We start from the raw sequence: 20,710 nt of genomic DNA, 5'->3' as shown, positions 1-20,710 counted from the left end.
ATCTAACAATCTATACTCGAATAGATTGTGTTCAGAGTATCTTTCTCTCATTCCATCTCTCTCTTCTCCCTCCCTTCCCCCTCTCTGTCCCTCCCTCCTCCTCCTCTAGCTCTCCCTCTCTCTCTCTCACACATTCACACACCTCTCTCCCCTTTCTCTCTTTCAACCACCTTTGTTAATTAATGATTAAGGCCTACACTCAAAGTCTCAAACTAAAAGCAACAAATATGAGGCCTATATTTGTCGCTTTTATACAAATTTCACGCCATTTAATTGGTAAAAGTGAGAGAGAATTTATTTCCAAGTAATACCTTATAATGAAAACGGAAATCAATTCAACGATACCATTGTAAGAGCAACAAGATAACATTGAAATAGTATCTTAATGAGTTATGTTTTCGTATTATTAAGACATTTCTAACAGCACACCCATAATAATTAACAACGAATTGTATAAATATATTATGTTCGTGAATTTTTGCATGTTCATTTATCATTAATATTGCGTACGTTATCATCCTTTTGGAATATTAATCAAAACAGTTTTTACGATGTTTTATAAATATCTGTTCAAATAAATTTAGAAATATAAATTGAAAATAACCAAAAGTACTGCAAGAAAATCACATGTTCATATGTAAAACGGTAAATCTATCCATTAAATATGATAGACGTAGGCCTATATAGCCATAGTATAGCACACTCCTTGAAAAAAAAATAGCTAAGCAGGAAACCAGTGTAGTGTACAGTTCATTGATACAAAAAAATAAATAAAAGAGGATACACCATAAAATTGGAAGGACACCAGTCTGTGTTTTGAGAGGAGCACATGCAACCTCCGATGAAAAATTGCACCATGGAATTTGATCATAACACCGACAAACCGAATAACACCAATAGGTGCCGAACTAACGCCATAAGCATTGGTGTAAAATTCACGGAGTAATCGGCGGTCCTCTGTAAAAATGGGGTCTCGAAAAGCACCCTAAACACGTAATTTCCACATTCTGAAAATGCACCCCTTAACAAGTATTGGCGTGTGAAACCCTACCCTTAACAAGTATTAGGAACAAAACGATACTCTTGGCAAATATTCCCTGAAATGAACCCCTAAACAAGTACAGAAATATTTTATTATGTCACGGGTCCTTCGGTCGTCGGTTTTCATTTGGTTTATAGTGGTGGTACGGCCCTAACTTCTACACCTCGCGCAAATCGGACTCTAAACATGTAGTGTTGGGGTAAAAAGGACATCCTTTATAAAACATTTTAATTTTGTTTTATCATCCCCGCAAATTTGACCCTAAACACGTAACTTTCCTAACGAAATAGATACCCCTTTTTCATTATTTTTGTGTTTTGACACCCTTATCACGTTACGTACGTAACGTGCCCTATCGTGAAAAAGACATCCTTTTTGCGTGTTCTTTGTTTGGTCGCGCATGGTATCCACTCGTCAATGTAAGTGCCCCCCCCCGTACTGTAAACACTATGGCCCATATTCTGAAATCGGATTTAATGTCAACTTTGGTCTAAGTGGTGGTTTAATTATGGATAGCTGATTTGACATAATTCTCTAACAATATAGAGTTTTAATGTATCAGTTCATAAATACTATTAAATCTGCTCTGGGAAGTATAAGATGATTATCTTCATACCATTGAAGAATTAGGAAAGTATACAGTTAACCTAAGTGACGTACAATTATTTTTGGCTTCCCATAATTTTAGCACAGAGTTAGACCATGGTCTGAGTCAAACCCGACTTCGGTATATGGGCATACACTACAGTTTTCGCAGTGTATGAGAATAAGAAGGAAAATGATTTAAGCATCAATATTGAAACGTCATCTGCTAGCAATGCACAGGTTTGAATGCTTCCATCTCGTTCTCTGGAATAGAAATAAAAATATAAAAAAATATGTCATTAAAACGTAAATAACACAGTGCCAAGTTTTAATGGCTATCTGCAGGTCACTTTTTAATTACTTCACCGATGTCCTCAAAGAGGACATCGGTGTAGTAATTGTAAAACAATCGGTAATTGTAATTGTAAAACATCGGTGTAGTAATTGTAAAACAATCTTCGTCTCTTCACTCATTTAAGGCAAACGTTAAATCTATGTTATTATCAGAATATTTGAAGTAAAATTTCTGTGTCGTATCCTTTTTATCGTGAATTTATTCCTCCTTCGATTTAGTCATTACCAATATCTTCATCATGACCACCATCATCATCATATCACCGTCACCCTCAGCTTTATCATCTTCATCTTCATACTATAATATTGCATGAATTCATGTCTCGTATTTGAAAATATATGCCCATTCTGCTTTATAAATGTATTAATTAATTCTAATTAGTATAAGATTGGGATTGTCATTTTTTTCAAGCAATCTGCTTATGATGACAATCCTTCTCCTGCAAATTGTGAATATCATATAGCTAATCATTTTTTTCTGGAATTATCTTTATAGTACTCTTTATTTATGATTCATGCCAAACATGCTAACATATTATGTGTTATTATGTTATGAAAAATGTATTATACGAATGTTATGGATGCAGAAGAAAACAATAAATCAAAATCAAATTACAAATGTTCAATAAAAAAAGAAAAAGTAATGAATTAACATTCAGATTTTTTACCAAGTATCTTAGATGCGAAGAGGAGATGATTTTTAAAGGCCTTCTGCAACACCGCATAATTACACAGGATAAGGTTTAAATGTGCAGAACCCATTTCATTTGATTTCAATCATCCCCTAAAATACGTGTATCCCTATGTCAATTCATTATATACATCACAGTGTAAACTAAAATAGTTATGATGCGGAGGATATGAAATAGAATTATGTTTTACAGGAATAAAATTGCAGTTTGGCTAAGAAAAATGTATTTGGTTTAGTCAGACATTTGCGTGTTTTGTTCCTTTTCATACAAAAACTATTCCAGAGCATGGAAGTGGCCTGAAAATTTGATGATACACTGTTAGTCTCTATTTGCTATTCAATACTTTGTGATTGATTAATACCAAAGCTACCTCATGGACAAACGACTCCTGCATCTTGGAAGTGTAGACATCTGTTGTTGAGGGGACCTGTGCTTGGACAGGCCATGAGGTCTGTCTCCTCTCCGGTACAACGGAGATTGGCAAGGATGACGTCACCAGTACCCTCACCAAAAGCAGCATACCTGAATTTAAAGTATTCGGAGAGAAATAAAAACGACATATTGGTGATAGCTACTAAATGAAGGCAATTGAATCAACAATATTGAATATTTGGAGGAGTGACATTTTTTTCCAAATACTATATCACCTTGCATAAAAGCTGAATCCAACAAGTTAAGCGTTGGGTCAAAACAAAACAAAAACAACATTTAGGAAAGGTTGTCACATCTCCAACTTGTTGATTTAACATTTCATTAAAGAGTGAATCGATAGAGATCAAGCGCCTAAGGCGGTACAAGGGGAGTGGGACTAAAAAGAGAAACAGAGAAAATAATAATGGAAACAAATTAAAGATATAAAAGTAAAGAAAAAAATATTTATCTACAGGATTTTTCGCCCACCCCCTCCCTCCTCTCTCTTGACTGTGAATGCATCAAAACTTGACTTTTGTAGAGACTTTAAAGGGCAAATCTCCTCGCTTCGCTTCCCTTCACGACGTACGGCGAGTCGAAAACAACCGCTTTGTTCATTTTTCTATAACCATCAATATGTGGCTAGTACAAACAAATGTTAAAACGGCTGATTTCGACTCGCCGTACGGCCGCCGTATAGTAAATGTGTCCAAGGTATAACTACTGGGACCGGATTTACGCCATTGCTTGGATTACTCCACCAATTATATTTTGTCCCAACATCCAATTGACTAACGGTGAATAATAACTCCTTACGTTCGAGCGTATCCCTCGTTACCAAGACCAAGACTTCGACACACCACGGCGGCATCAGCATTGTCCCAGCCGTCGTGACAAATAGTCCCCCATTGTTGTTTAAAAAATATCTCCACTCGTCCAGATCTATCATTTGGGCCGTTAACAAGACGGATTGGTGCTACAAACAAAAAGAACAATAAATCGACAACGAGCTATTTTCTGATATATTTTGCGCCATTCTATAGGCTAATACTGTTACAAAATAAATATGCCTACTTACTTATTCATTGGCCTTTATATTTGTTTTTCTTGCATAAGGCCCCGTATTCCACAGAGGGGCGAGCTTTGAAAGACCAAAAATTGACAAGGTCTTACAGCAGCCTCCAAGATCACTTATTTTTCATCTCTGTGGAATTGCTCCAGAAGGCCCTTCTGAATCAAAGAACTCCGAAAAAGTGATCAATACTTCTTACCTTACGTGGCTTTGACTAGTCCCATAGAGATATTTGTTTTTCAGAGATCTTTAATGCAGCAAGTGTTTTTTCAGAATTCTTTCCATGGACTTTTCCTGGTCTTTCAGTGATCTTTCAATGATCTTTTGAGTCTTTCAGTGATCTCTGAAAAAAACTTAAGAAGCTGTCGAAGATCATGGATCATGGAAAGACTAATAAGAAATTTGAAAGTTTTTCAAGAGATCACTGAAAAACTGCTGAAAGGCCATCAAATGACCATTGTCCTGAAAGACCGCTGAAAGACTGTCCGTTTCAAACGTTTCTGGAGATCATGGAGACCACGAAGATCACTGAAAGATCAATCAGGATTTATGAAAGACCTCGGAGATCTTTGAAAGTTAATTGAAAGTCCTTTGAAAGCTAAAGCACGTTTCATGGCCTTACAGTGGTCTTTCAGAGGTCATGCTATCTGTGGAATGGGAGTTTAACGAAGTTAGAGTTTAATACATTCGATTAAAGAAGAGTGTACTATAACACAATCTGTATATATGAAATGGGAGCAATTTATGGAAATTTCATTCTTGGGGAGGAAATAATCTAATACTCTTCAAACATTAATTTTGAAGAAACAAATGAGTGTGTGATATTCCAAAAACAAAATAGAAGAGGTAAATCAAAATCTACTCTGAATGGAAACATGAAACATTAGCAACTTTCAAGCTAGACGTCAAATTTTTATTTGTTCGGTAAACATGATATTTTCGGAATCACTACACAGACACTTTCTATACGCAGAGAATCTTTTGTCAAAAGCCCTTCAATGATAAATCGGTGAATCAGAAGAGCAATGTCGTCCCGGGCTCGGGACAAATGACATTTGCAATTTTTCGTCCCGTCGCAATCTTGCAACGATCTGCTGTCCCGGTCCACCAACTTTTGACAAAGACCTATCAACTGTCCATTGTGATTTGACTTGCATTTTCAAAGGAATTGGTGCGTTGTAGAAGGTGTCTGTGTAGTGAGTGCGAAAACACGCTATTAAGAAGAACTTACTTGATGTGCTCCGGGAACAACTAACACCGACATCTTCATGGTGTTTACAATAGGCGTTCATTGGACCAATATTCTGGCACTGGAAAAGGTTCTCCTCGGGTCCATAACATCTTACATCAGCAAGAATGACAGGTCCTGTTCCCATTCCATACCCAGCCTGGCTGATTACCTCCAGGGCGTAGTTGTAACCAAGAGAACGACACGCGACGTAGGCGGCGTTCATATCAAATTGATTATCACAAACGGTTCCCCAAGTGCCGTTATAGAAGACTTCGACTCGTCCCTCGCTGTTTGATGGTCCGTCAACTACACGAATACCTGTGCAAATTTTTTTACATTTTAACATAATGTGACGTTCTCCTTGCAGTATCGTAAGTATCTGAAATTTGTTTGTTTTTTATAATACTCGAGCAACAGGAAAACTGTGTTTGTCAAAATGCATCAAGCGATGCAATGATATAGATTCACATCAGTCAGAGGAAATCACGTTTACTCCAATAGCAATTCGAAGCGCTAGTCTTCAAAACATTGTGTAGATTTTTTTTAAATGAAACAAAATTATTGTCTGAGAAATTAAAATGTATGGGGCCTGTATACATCCATACAATTTAGTTTAATCTTTATGGATTATTTCCCTATATATTTCTCGAGCTTATTTTATCTTTTAGTCGCATATTACTATTCATTTTAATTGATTCGGGGGTAAATAAACATTTCAGTTTGAACAATGAAGGAAAGAACCGATCAGTATCGCCTAAGGCTTTACTTACTTCGTGAGTTACTGCATCGTACTCCCGCATCTTCTGAGTGTGCGCAATCGTGATGCAATGGAAGATTACTTGGACAGGAGTAGAGATCTGTTTCATTTCCCAAACATCGGACGTTGTCAAGAATGATATCACCTGAACCTTCTCCGTAGATAGCACAACCGACGGCAGTTCCGGAGTCACCTAGTCCAAGCATTCGACAAACTACACTGGCATCTGTGTCATCCCAGAAATCATCACAAACGCTTCCCCACTCTCCGTCGTAGAAGACTTCGACCCGACCTTCCTCCCTCGAGGGGCCATTGACGACACGTACTGATCCTGAGGAAACACGGTGTATATATATTGGAGCAAACCAATCATGAACCAACTTAAGACAACGCCGTGCAAGCAATTTTGTTTTATACTATGTTAATATTTATGCCTTACATTGAAAAACGCATGGAGAGAACTTTCTATCTTTATTGTTATTATCATTATTATTTCTACTGTACAAATTCCTATCCTGGTTCCTACAGATATAGCAATTATCATTGCATTAGACCATCATGACCATGGAATTTGAACATAACACTTAATATTGTTCAAATATTGCCCTGTAAACACTGGTGGTGTGGAGTTTTGTTTTTGAATACGCCTATCACACCCACAATAACGGGATATTAACTGAATATAAATGAAGAATCGATTATACATGTATAAGGATTAGATTCATTGCAACCTCCACGTCATCCTCTAAACAATTGGTTACATGATATTTGCTCCGACAATAATTTTATCTCGTGGAAAATCTGCATTTTAAGCCAAACAACCTAACCTCCAAAACTGGCTAATCTCATTCTTTACATTATCATGAACCAAAAACTCGATTGCAATCGCAGTGACCACGGTAAGGTTTTCAAGGTGGGGGCTGAGCCAAAAGTGGTGGGGGGGGGCTGACCATGCAAAAAATCACAATCATATGATAATTTTTACGTTTTTGTACATGGTTTTGGAAAACAGTGGGGGGAGGGGGGGGGGGCTGAAGCCCCTCCCCGTTTTCGCGGCCCCTGAATCGTAACTCTAACCCTATGCCCTCTGAGATATCAAGACCAGAACAAATGTGGCAAGAGCTTATCTCGTGTGACACGTGTCACCAAATAGATTAAGTGAAATGAAAATGACCGATTACCTGATAAGGGAGGGGAGCAACGGACTCCTGCGTCTTCTCCATGTTCGCAATCATGGACACCGATCCCAAGATTCTTGCACTGAAAGAGGCTATCTTCATCCCCAGTGCAGTTCAACTCATCCAAAGCAATTGCAAAGCTCCCCTGACCGAAGCCGGCATAAGAGATAGCTTCAAGTGCAGGACCGTATCCTAGAGTTTGACACGCTACGTTGGCAGCAGTCAGATCCCAGCCATCATCGCAGACACTCGCCCATTGAGACCGGTATAGAACCTCAACTCGGCCCTCGTAGATCGATTCGCCACCGGTTAGGCGGATCGATGCTGAAATAAAATATATGTACGAGAAATGGTTAGGTATGGAAGCTTAAAAGTGCCACCCAGATGTTCAGATAATCATCTCGTCATGTCTACATCCCGTGGGAGAGATGATCATATGACAAGATCTTGGGTCTCGTCATGTCTACATCCCATGGGTGAGATGATCATATGACAAGATCTTGGGTCTCGTCATGTCTACATCCTGTGGGAGAGATGATCAGATGACACGATCTTGGATCTCGTCATGTCTGCATCCTGTGGTAGAGATGATCAGATAACAAGATCTTGGATCTCATCATGTCTACATCCCATGGGAGAGATGATCAGATGACAAGATCTTGGATCTCATCATGTCTACATCCCATGGGAGAGATGATAAGATTGGACGTAATGTTATCAATAATGCCCCTAGTAGTAACAAAAACTTTTGTGATTTTTAGGTAACAAAAACAGCCATACAATGTTCTTTAAACCAATAACAGGAAAAGAGATTTTAGATATTGTGTCCACTTTTAAAGAAAATAAAAGCCCAGGTCAAGATGCTATTACTGTTAAAGTTTTTAAACGATCAATTAATTTTGTCTTAAAGCCTCTAGGTAATATCTTTAATAGGTCTTTGGAAGAGGGCGTATTCCCAAATAGACTAAAAATTGCTAAAGTTGTTCCAATTCACAAAAAGGGTGAGAGGTCTTGTTTTGAAAATTATAGACCCATTTCTTTATTATCTGTTTTTGCAAAGTTATTTGAAAAACTGGTGTACAAGAGACTGATTTCTTTTATTACAACCAACGAAATTCTCTACTCTCGACAGTTTGGTTTTAGAGAAGGCTATTCAACATACATGGCACTTCTTCAATTTACTAATAGAATTTCAAAAGCTTTTGAGCATAGAGAATTTCTAATTGGACTTTTTTTGGATATTTCCAAAGCGTTTGACTGTATTAATCATGAAATATTGTTAAAAAAATTATATCATTATGGTATCCGTGGAACAGTTTTGAAATGGTTCGATAGTTATTTGAGCTACCGAAAACAATATGTATCTTTAAACAATTATAATTCGAAAATGTGTACCATAGATGTAGGAGTACCACAGGGATCGGTATTGGGTCCGCTACTTTTCCTTTTATTTATCAATGATCTTCAATATGTCAGTCAACGACTTTTTTCTATCTTGTTTGCAGACGACACAAATTTATTTATCTCTGGTAATAATATCATAGAAATGATCTCTACTTTGAATCTTGAACTTAAGTCTATTCATGAATGGTTCACAGCAAACAAGCTTGTACTTAATCTGAATAAAACATTTTATATGATCTTTAAACCCAAAAATAAGAATATAGATGACGAAAATATTAAAATATGTATAAATAATTATGAAATTCAGCGAACAACCAATACCAAGTTCTTGGGTGTCTATATAGATGAAAATCTAAGTTGGAGTATACACGTTAATGATATTTGTTCCAAAATTTCCAAAAGTATTGGTGCAATGAATCGTCTTAAGAATGTAGTACCCAAACAAGTCTTATTAACTTTGTATTATTCAATGATCTTGCCATATATCCTGTATTGTGTGGGGACACTGTGCCGATTACCTATTGGATCGTGTTTTAAAATTACAAAAACGTGCAGTCCGTATCATTAGCAACGAAAATGCATTTTCGCACACTGCTAATCTTTTTAAAGATCTAAGGATTCTTAAGATCACTGAATTGTATGAACTACAGGTTGCTATATTCATGTTCTCATATTTTAAAAACATCTTGCCTTCAAATTTTAATGAATCTTTTAGGCTTAACAGTTTTTTCCATTTTTATGATACAAGGACCAGTAGCCATTTACGCTTGCCGTTATACAAATATCAATTTTCTCGTACAACTATATCTTTTGTAGGAGCGAAATGTTGGAATGACATACCAAATGATATAAAAAATATGCCCACTTTATCGTCTTTCAAACGTAATTATAAAATGTACCTTTTCTCTCGATCACAAAACAATGCACTTAAATGATTTTTTTTTAACCAACTCAAAAATATCGAATTACTTGTTTGTTCGTTTGTCTGTTTTGTTTTGCTATTTCCTTTAAAATATTTTAATTCATACATATGTAACTCAATAATTTTACTGATATCCTTTCGGGGACTAGCCCGTGATAGGCCCTTGGCCTTTGCTAGTTCCATCATACTCTCAATTATTATGTTCATGCTATTGTTTAAATTTTGAATATTCTCGTTTGTACTTGTTTTGTAAATTTTGATTGTATTTGATGTTTTTTATTGAGATTATGAAAATAAATGAACTGAACTGAACTGAAAAGATTACAAGATCTTGAAACTCATCATGTCTACATCCCATGGGAGAGATGATCAGATGACAAGATCTTGGATCTCATCATTTCTACATGCCATGGGAGAGATGATCAGATGACAAGATCTTGAATCTCATCATGCATGGGTGTCGATCGGTATTCTTGGTTGGGGGGATAATTGACACAAATTTTTTGTGGATGGGGATCTTTCAACATTACCCCCACTAAAATCACAAATAAGGACATTTGGGAGTGGTTGATATGCATGGTGTTCTTGGAAATTCCTTCATCGTTGTAGTGTACTTTACTTATATATTTCAAATTGTGTTACAAGTGAGCCTATTCTAAATTCATGCGAAAGAAAAAAAATGACAAAAATTGTCTGGACCATGTAGTGATCTGTTTATTGAGCATGATGTATACACAAGGGCGTCGATCCATTTTTCAGATGGGGGGGGGGGCAAAATCATGAATCAACGTTCTAAAGGCGCTCTATCACACAAAACGAAGAAACTCACCCACCCACACATAGGCATATATATATCTAGTATATATATATATGTGACTCATTAGAAAGAGACACATTTCTCACCCTTACCAACAATGCGAGCGCGAAGCGCGAGCTGAAATTTGTTAGTATGACATGAAAACAGGAAGTTTAGGTTTCTTTGTAGTAACTCACTAGAGAACGAACTGAAATTTCTTCATATTTTGACCTGAAAGCTTGATATTCTAATCATTTTGGTATCAATGATTAAGATGGTTATCTAGAAGAACAATAGATGCGAGCGCAAAGCGCGAGCTGAAAATTTTGATATTTCGATCTGGAAAAAAAAAGACAGATTATTGGACGCTTTTGATAAAGAACAAGATATATATCCAACAAAAGATTATTGTAAATCGAAGCGGGAGTTCTTTTGAGGTTTAGAACTGAAAACGGGACATTCTATTCACCTATTTAATCATGAAAAGTATGGGGTTTTGGTACAGAAATGATGCGAGCGCGAACTGAAAAGCTTTATATTCCAATCTGAAAAGCAGACATTTTGAGCACGATTTTAAATCAAAATCGAGTTGGTATCTCAATCTCGCTTGCTGATTTAAGTGTAGCATTACAATCTTATTTTTTAGTTGCACATGCGGAATTATTGAGGATCGACGCCTCTGTGTATACAACCCGACTGGCAATATCTTTTTTCTTCTTAATGCATGATGATAAAATGCAGATTCGGACCAATTAAGACTAGCACAAATTACAAACTGCGTGGCTTCTCGTGCACCATCGCGCTAACCGTCATTCCTTAGACGATTTATCTTGCCACCATTTCACTCCCGTTTATTTTTCCACCCTTTTGAATTAATTGATTAATTGAAATTAATTTACTCACCACCGGTGGGATGGAACACCCTATCAACAAAAGTTGTTTTTCGTTGGGGTCCTTTTATGCCATGTGTTAAAAATATATAAATAAACATTTCATTCTTTTTCATCTTGAACCTCCACCCATCTGTTTAAAAGTCCTGGAAAACAATATACACAAATTGCGAGGGAAACAAACTGATTGATGGCGTACTATAATCATCATGATCAATCTTTTCATTTTTTCATCATCATTATTATAATTTTTTAACCCTAAATTATTGGGGGGGGGGATGATAATACAGGCCATCCCCCACTTGAAATATTAGGGGGGGATATATCCCCTCATCCCCCCCCCCCGTGATCGACACCCATGTCATCATGTCTACATCTCATGGGAGAGATGATCAGATGACAAGATCTTGGATCTCATCATTTCTACATCCCATGGGAGAGATGATCAGATGACAAGATCTTGAATCTCATCATGTCTACATCTCATGGGAGAGATGATCAGATGACAAGATCTTGAATCTCATCATGTCTATATCCCATGGGAGAGATGATCAGATGACAAGATCTTGAATCTCATCATGTCTATATCCCATGGGAGAGATGATCAGATGACAAGATCTTGAATCTCATCATGTCTATATCCCATGGGAGAGATGATCAGATGACAAGATCTTGAATCTCATCATGTCTACATCCCATGGGAGAGATGATCAGATGACAAGATCTTGGATCTCATCATGTCTACATCCCATGGGAGAGATGATCAGATGACAAGATCTTGGATCTCATCATGTCTACATCCCATGGGAGAGATGATCAGATGACAAGATCTTGAATATCATCATGTCTACATCCCATGGGAGAGATGATCAGAGAATCTCATCATGTCTTTTTAGAAGAGATGATCAGATGACATGATCATGGATCCAAGATCTTGTCATCTGATCATCTTCTCCACAGGATGGAGATATGACGAGATCCAAGATCTTGCCATCTGATCATCTCTCTCACAGGATGTAGACATAAAGAGATCCAAGATCTTGTCATCTGATCATCTCTACCACAGGATGTAGATGTGATGAGATCCAAGATATTGTCATCTCATCATTTCTCCCACATAATGTAGACATGATAAGATCCGAGATCTCGTCATCTCGTCATTTTTTCTAAGGAATGTAGACATAACAAGATAATTATCTGAACATCTGGGTGGCACCTTTAAGCTTCCATAGTTAGGTCATGCGTAACGGCGCATAAGCCTCGTAAACGGCACTAGTGATTTCTTTTGCACCGCTACGTAGAAAACTTTCAAGAACGTAAAAAAGGTTGTCAAATGCCTTTTATGAGATAGAGCAATCAAGAAGTCTTTGTCGAAAATTGGTGCCTTAAAAAAGCAGTTTCCTCCGGGACTCTGGACAAACGACATATGTGCATTTTTGGGGTTAGCTCAGAAACTCATATGCGACGAAACTGTTGTTATTTGAAGGGCATTTCTGAATACATTTACACCGTGTTCCTGAATTCATTCTGCGTCGCGCTTGCCAAAAATCCCTAGTATATCAAAACGAAAGAGCAAGGGGAATAAACCAAGCATGATGCCAAGAACCAATTGCGAAAAGAATGCCAATAATTGAAGTGAAACAAATTTTTGAAAGCATTGGCCTTTTAAGCCAATAACAACAGCTTTATTCCTTGACGCTGTAATAGTTGTCTTATAACAGGGCATAACATTTTTTCCAAGCTGAAAGATATATGTTGTTCATCCCACTCCCACATCGTTGTTTCTGTTTTCTCGTTTGTTTTCGTAAGAAATACTGTCGAGTTTACAAACGTGAATTTCTCATTAAAAAAAAACTTTAACATGATAAAGGATTCTTGCCTTGTGGACTTCGTATACATTTCACCCCTGCTTCTGCCTGAAGCAAACAATAACCGACCCCAAAACCGCGACTGTCGCACTGTGTGACATCAGGTTCGCCACCGTAACAGAACACGTCATCCAGAACCATACGTCCCGGACTCGTCTCATAGCGGCCGCCGCTGACTGCTTCTTCAGCATAGCCTAATCCTATAGAATTACAAACTATACTGGAAGGTCGTTTGAAGAGAGTCCAATCACGATCACAGACGGTTCCCCATTGGCCGTTGTAAAGGACTTCGACGCGACCTTCCTGTCGTGAATTCGAAGGACCTCCTCGAAGACGTGTAGGTGCTGTAGAAAAAACAATATGACACATCAAAGAAGCAAAAATCAAGCGCAATGTTGAACCCCCCATAAAATACAATGAGCCTGTGAAATACACTTAGCTTAAAAATAATTGATTATCTAAGTATAGCACAATACACGAGAAAGACTTTTCTGCTTGGAAAACGTACTTAACTAAGTAGAGATTATCCTACCTCATCACCTGACCAGTTACAAACCAATTTCCAAAACTTGCAATTCTTTACCAACGTTAGTTCATGCTGTCCATTAAACATTTAGAATGTTGCGGCAGCATTAACTGTCTTCTATTCTGTCGGTTGACATATTCTATTACATGGTCCTAGGAAGCGGGGGTGCTGAAGCACTGAAGCACCCCAAGATTTTCCTTGGCGTGCTGCGTTTATTATTTTCCACAAGCAGCATCCCGTGAATTCTGGTAGGTGTTAAAGAATGGAGAAATGTTAGCAAAATGACCAATATTTTGTGGTGCATACTTTTTTTTAGCTTGTCAAATATCTCCAGACAGAAATAACCTTGATTTTGTAATGAAAACTTTATTTTGCTTATCAAATTTACATCTGCACTGCCATTTAAAAAAAACATTCCCAGGCCCTGTTGTAATACCTAATATTCGGTAACTTTACAAATGCAAACTCAATTCCAATCCACCTACATAAACATTTTGAACATATTACTAATTCTTACCCCACCACATGAAAACAAAAACGCAAATGTAACGCGGTGGTATCCACCAAATATTAACCAATCATTTTTTAAATAATTTATTTGGATGATAATCAGTGTGATGTCTGAATGTTCAGGGGCCCGTTGCAGAAATGGTTGCGATCAAACGAAACTTCATAAACAAACGCAACGTGATATTCATCCAATCAGAAGCACATATTGAGCATTTGCGCTTCATTATTTTTTGGTTGCGTTCAAACGCAACTCTTTCTGCAACTGGCCCAGGTGCATTGCAGATAACGCTTAGGAGGATCGAACCATTGAGTGTAAAGGCATGAAACAATTACTTTAGATCCCAACTCTTTGTGTGGCCAGAACATCCGGCAGCATTGGTGAACATACTGATCATTCTTCACACCAAGACTGGAGGAGGACACACTTTTCTTTGATATCTTTTGATTTACCGAAAATTCCTTCATGGCAGCGGAGACCAACGTTTCGTCCGTAACGACAATCGTGGGTAGTGATTTCTCCGCAACGGAAAATGCTTGATCGCCAGCCGTCGCAGTTGAATTTATACACGTTGGTCAAGTTACTTTCACCGAATTCGTTGTCGTAGAAAACATGGCTAGGGTAACCCAAACCGAGTGTTCGACACACGATAGTGGCTTCATCGCGATTAAATCGATCGCTGCAAACTGATCCCCATTTGCCGTTGTAGTGCATCTCAACTCGGCCTTCAAACCTGGATGAACCTCCAACCAGACGAAGTGTTGCTGCGGGAGTTGTGTTATTGATAAGGAGTAAGAAATGTATGAAAGTGATGAATAATAAGAACAATTTTTTCGTCATGATTCTCAGGACACTACACTCTAAAAAGGGTTTACCCAATATTGGGTAGAATGGGAACATGCATGTTGGTTGGGTAAAAGATATTTTGTAAAAATGGATGTACGATTGACCATGAAGCGTAGTCCAAAACGGGCCCAATTTTTCTTCAAAAATTTCTGACGATAAAAAGTGACCACGTTTCGAATTTTACCTCGAAAGTTTTGACAAGCAAAGGTATTAGGGAGAGAATCATTCTAATGACACCCTTGGTGCCCCCAAACACATAAATTTGTAATGCACACTTTTCTATAATCTTGTTTTAATCACATATTTGATTTATTTTTCATGATCGACCGGTTGCAAGACGGTGCTCTAGCACCTTAATCAGAATCATCCCATGCAGAATACCGCAAAATGATATCGGTAATGATTATGTTACAAGTGTCTTACATGCTGGATCACATTGTACCCCTGCATCCGAGCTGTGGTCGCAAAACGCCGGTGCCGGGGCAGTATGTCTACAGTCCAGGAGATTCTCTTCGTCTCCTGTACATCGAGTAAAAGCCATCCAGATTGGTCCTGTGCCCTCTCCAAAGTTCGCTCGGATGGTAGCAACACCGATTTTAGGGAATCCCAGGCTCTGACACGCCACCTCAGCATCAGTATCCTCCCAATACGAATGGCAGACCGTACCCCATGTACCGTTGACAAGTACCTCGACCCGGCCTTCGGTAGGATTCGAGCCGTTCACTAACCGGATGTTTGCTGGAATTTGACGAAAGGCAGTAAAATATTAGAAACGTTTTATTGATACACTCTGAAGTCGGCTCACCTTTATTAAAGGACAAGTCCACCCCAACAAAAACTTGATTTGAATAAAAAGAGAACAATTCAACAAGCATAACACTGAAAATTTCATCAAAATCGGATGTAAAATAAGAAAGTTATGGCATTTTAAAGTTTCGCTTATTTTCAACAAAATAGTTATATGAACGAGCCAGTTACATCCAAATGAGAGAGTTGATGACATCACTCACTCACTATTTCTTTTGTATTTTATTATATGAAATATTCTAATTTTCTCCTCATTGTCCTGTGAAACAGTTTTATTTTGCCCTGAACACGTGGAATTCCATTAGTTTAACATTTTGTGCTTCAGGCAAGGAGGTCCTAATCGTCAAATTCGTAAAAATTGAAATATTGTATAATTCAAACAATAAAAAACAAAATAAATAGTGAGTGAGTGACATCATCGACTCTCTCATTTGGATGTAACTGGCTCGTTCATATAACTATTTTGTTGAAAATAAGCGAAACTTTGAAATGTCATAACTTTATTTTAAATCCGATTTTGATGAAATTTTCAGCATTGTGCTTGTCTGATTTTTCTCTATTGATTCAAATCAACATTTTTCTGAGGTGGCCTTGACCTTTAAAGACGAAGAACCTGACCTTTTGCAGATGAAATATAACCTATTAATAAAAATGTTTGTTAAGACATGCAGATGGTCCATGTCTATTACTTGTCCATTTGATTAAGCCTTTGTATATAATTCATAATATCTACTACTTGCTAGTTGCTACTGTATTCAAGTCTATTCAGTTGAATTTGAAAGCCATCCGATAAGAATAAACGTAGACCAGGGATTCGTTTCATAAAGACTTGTTATGATAACAAATGCAATATTTCTATAACAAATTTAGTATCAGCCAATCAGAACGAAGGATTTCAGTGGCTTATAACTGCTATTGTAAATGTGTTATTGCAACAAGTTTTATGAAACGGGTAACCATGCATCTTGGATTTCAGGGGACAGTGTTATATTTCACCAATTTGTCCCGAATCCTCATACAACCCTGCCCGCCCCGGTGGGTCATCGATTTGTTGTCCTGTGTTTCACGATTTTAAACACATACATGTGAGAAGTTTTACGCTATGTAAAAAAAAACCCGATAAAATTAGTGAAAATAGTGAAAGTGACGATGGATATTATTTAAATTTTAATGATTTTGGAATATTTCGTGGAACCTATATTACCGTGTGAGTAAAAACCCCTGACACCTCACAAATCCCTAATTTACACTCTAAAAATGAAGTGCTAATTCAGCTCTTAAAGAGCGTGTATAGTGACTGCACTTCGGAGTGCTGAGTTTTCTCGTTCAAATTTGAATTAGGCAAATCAGCACTCCGAAGTGCATTCACTATACACGCTCTTTAAGAGCTGAATTAGCACTTCATTTTTTAGAGTGTAATAATAATAAAAAAATGTCATGAACGCATGATCATTACATATGGCTGGAAAGAGCAAAGAGCATCTTCTCCCAAATAATTTGATACCATATTAAAGTGCTATGTCTTTGCGCTTGGATGATCAGTAGGTATTCTTTGCAGTGATGTAAATTTTGATTTGCACCAAAGTAAGGCATGACTGTACTGAATGAACCCCGGATGCCTACGATGTCATAATCCAACATGAGTTTGTAAAGATAATTTGCAAATCCCTTTTCAATGAAATTAACTTCGGAATCGATATTTATAATGTAAATTACTGAAAAGGTGTTTTGAAGTGGATTTTAATGCAGCCCTTGTGGGATTATGACCGACATCATTGACAGGGTTATATATCAGCAGTAGATATGAACATGGCGTGTGTATGCGTACGTCTGCCCGTTAACTTTAACTGATTCAAAGTATCTATATCCGTAATCGGTATCTCAAATAATTTCGTGAAAAATGTAATGAGCCAAACATTTTGAGGGGGGCACAGTTTGTCGTGTATGTGTGAAAATTTCAATAAGTTGCGAGCTATCAAAAATTCCAACCAGTAATAATATAAATCTAATTTTGTGATAGATTTTTACACGATATTCAATAAATAAAATCCTAATTGTTCCACCCTTTTTCTATTCCTCTTCCTTCTGGGGCCCCAATGACCCCAATTCTCCAATACGCCAGCGATTCGGATTTTTAGCGTAAAAAACTACCGCTCTCAATAAAAAAGTTATATAAAAAACGCGTGTGAAGGGCTTAATGGAAAAAAAAATCACCATTTTATCCTGATAATGAGTAGTCTGCCGGCATATCAATCACCCTATGGCGGTAAGACCCCATGATTTGGTAAACTATTCTGAACGTATGGTGTATCGAGGCAGAGCTGTTTTTTTGTGTTGTTTAAGAACACATCAGTATGGATATATGATATGTAATTATGAGTATATCGTTTGCTATGCGAAAGTAATGTTAACAACGTGATAAAGTTTCACTGACTTTTCGATGGGGGCTATAGGGGGCCATAAGACCAAGGAGGGAAATGGAAAAAAGGAAATAAGAGGATAGGTAAATAATTAAATTATACACTTTTTGAATATTATATTTTGTGCTAGTTTGCTTTGCTTGCTCGCAATTTTTTAAAACTTTGGTTCATCCATCATATTGTCCTCTCATTTTTTTAGGCTTATTTTCCTATCATATGTTTTGATAAATGTTCACATCTGTGTCAACTTATTTTCGATCATTTTATTCAAACATATTCTGTTATGTCACCTGAAAATAGGGGCAGCAGCCCGACCACGGAGATTAAATTCTAAATAATATACACAATACATATTATAACTTGGAAGTGTCCCATAAGTGAACCGCAAAAAGATTCTGGTCACCTTTTCGTAGACCATACACCCTTCCGAAAGAAAAGTAGTATACAGTCATTTCCTACTTTATTATATGTTTTTCGTATCAAACAAATTAATTTAAACTCTTAGGTGGTCAATTTCGAACTTCTTTCTTCTCTTATCCACCTCGCCCCCGAAAAAAATATTCTTACATGCTGGAAATTGTGCACATCGAACCCCTGCGTCTTGATCATGTCCGCACGAGGTGGTTCCTGCATTGTCGCACTCGAAGATATCTTTTTCATCCCCTGAGCAGTTTACTCCATCGAAAAGCACAGGTCCTTTGCCTCGCCCGAATCCTGCACCTGACACAGCTTGGAGAGCTTGACCAAACCCCAGGGAGCGGCAGACTACATTGGCGTCCCGCAGATCCCAGTCGTTGTCACAGATGGTACCCCATTTTCCGTTGTGCAACACTTCGACTCGACCGAATCTACTCATCATAGACCCACCAACGAGCCTAATGTTGTTCTCTGGAAGATTAAAACGACTTTTCCCCATTAACATCAAAATCACCTTTTAAAATATAAAGCCTTTCCATTATTTTTTTCATTAATGCCTCTTAATTTTTTTTGTAAATTCCCCTCTTCCCAAAGCGCTTGTCACTTGGCATAAATGTGTATGCTGAGAAATATAGATAGGCCTACATTGTAGATTGTCCTTGGTTTTTAGATAATTTTTGGTCTTGTCCAACTGATTTTCTTTACACATTTTTTTTAAACGGAAGTTTGTCAAATTTGAAATACTCAATATTGAGTAAAGGCATAAAGAGTTAGGCCCAATTGGTATTTATTTTTTCTTTTGAATGTTTTTAATTATCATCTGAATTTCGTTGAAGAAAAGTTATATTTTAACAATATTATTCATTCCAGGGAACCCACATCGGCCAGCTGTGCTTTCCGTTGGGTTCCTTTTTTCATTTCTGTATTATATTTTGTTTCAGTTTATAATTTTTGTTTGAATAGGTAATGAAAAAATATAATCAATCGAGTCAAAATGTGATGTAGGCCTTTGTGGAACAGTGTGCCACATTGGATAAATTTTGACATTCTGCATAAACAGTCCTCGTTCATTTAGCTTTGTGTTATGGGACACAGATGAAGTTGAAAGTAGATTATTTATGAAAATAAAATCACTTACCTTGTGCATTTGCTAATGCTGAAATCAAAGATATTATTAAACAAGACACCAACATTATTTCTCTTGATCGGGAAGACCACATTGGTTGTTTAAAATACAAGTATCTATGTCTGCAAGTTTCTTCGACCAGCACTTTTCAAAAATGAATGTCGACCACCCTTTCCCTCCACGTTTATACCCTGTTTTTCCTGAAGTGATCTAATTCAGACAAATAAGCAACCTGTAAACAAGGGGCGAAATCCATCAGCCTTTAATTTTTAGAGGAGTGAGTGTACAGAAAAAATGGAATTGGATGGCCGTGGAAAAAGAGGGCAGGGATTTCAAAATCTTTAGGTATATCAATATTTTTTTTCTCTGTCTCATCACTATACTTTTTATCACTTTCAGCTTTGCTGTTTTAGTTTGATATTCCATAAATTCATACCATTGTCTCCCTTGTACGTTTTTATTCTTTTCTTTGTGCCCCTTAGCATTAACCTTTGTTCTTCACTTTCTTTTTTTCTTCCTCTTCTCCTTCTTCTGATGATAATAATGATGATGATTATGGCGTTGGTAAAGTTGTCTTATTATCGCCATAATCAGCATCATCTACATCACCATCATCGTTAGTATTGGCAGCATCCTCATGGTCGGCCTCGTCGCCGTCTTCGTCGACACCACCACCGACGTCATTGTCATCATCATCGTAGTAATTCATTATTGTAAATATAATCATTGGCTTAAAGGAGATAATTAGATTCCGTCGAGATAGGGGTAGGGTTGCGCCCCTCGCCTCCTAAACGGATGCTCTTTCTAATGATACACTTATTTGTATCTCCATTCGACACCATCAACCGAGACCTAGGA

General features: G+C 37.4%; 1 protein-coding gene across 1 annotated transcript; it reads right to left on the bottom strand.

Moving 5' to 3' along the window:
- Positions 1 to 1,434: 1,434 nt before the first annotated feature.
- LOC121408415 (deleted in malignant brain tumors 1 protein-like) lies at positions 1,435 to 20,048 on the bottom strand. The gene is made up of 11 exons (XM_041599892.1): positions 19,865 to 20,048; positions 18,877 to 19,197; positions 15,506 to 15,820; positions 14,689 to 15,000; positions 13,214 to 13,546; positions 7,326 to 7,646; positions 6,158 to 6,475; positions 5,388 to 5,705; positions 3,901 to 4,060; positions 3,044 to 3,195; positions 1,435 to 1,891 (listed from the first exon to the last, which is right to left on the bottom strand). The coding sequence occupies exons 1-10, from the start codon at positions 19,944 to 19,946 to the stop codon at positions 3,045 to 3,047; spliced, it is 2,631 nt and encodes an 876-aa protein (XP_041455826.1). The 5' UTR covers positions 19,947 to 20,048; the 3' UTR covers positions 1,435 to 1,891; position 3,044.
- Between the last annotated feature and the right edge of the window lie 662 nt (positions 20,049 to 20,710).

Source organism: Lytechinus variegatus, chromosome 2 (genome assembly GCF_018143015.1).
Source record: "Lytechinus variegatus isolate NC3 chromosome 2, Lvar_3.0, whole genome shotgun sequence".
Classification (NCBI taxonomy): Eukaryota; Metazoa; Echinodermata; class Echinoidea; order Temnopleuroida; family Toxopneustidae; genus Lytechinus; species Lytechinus variegatus.
The sequence above is the reverse complement of the archived record's forward strand: the minus strand, read 5'-3'. Positions and strand labels throughout refer to the sequence as shown.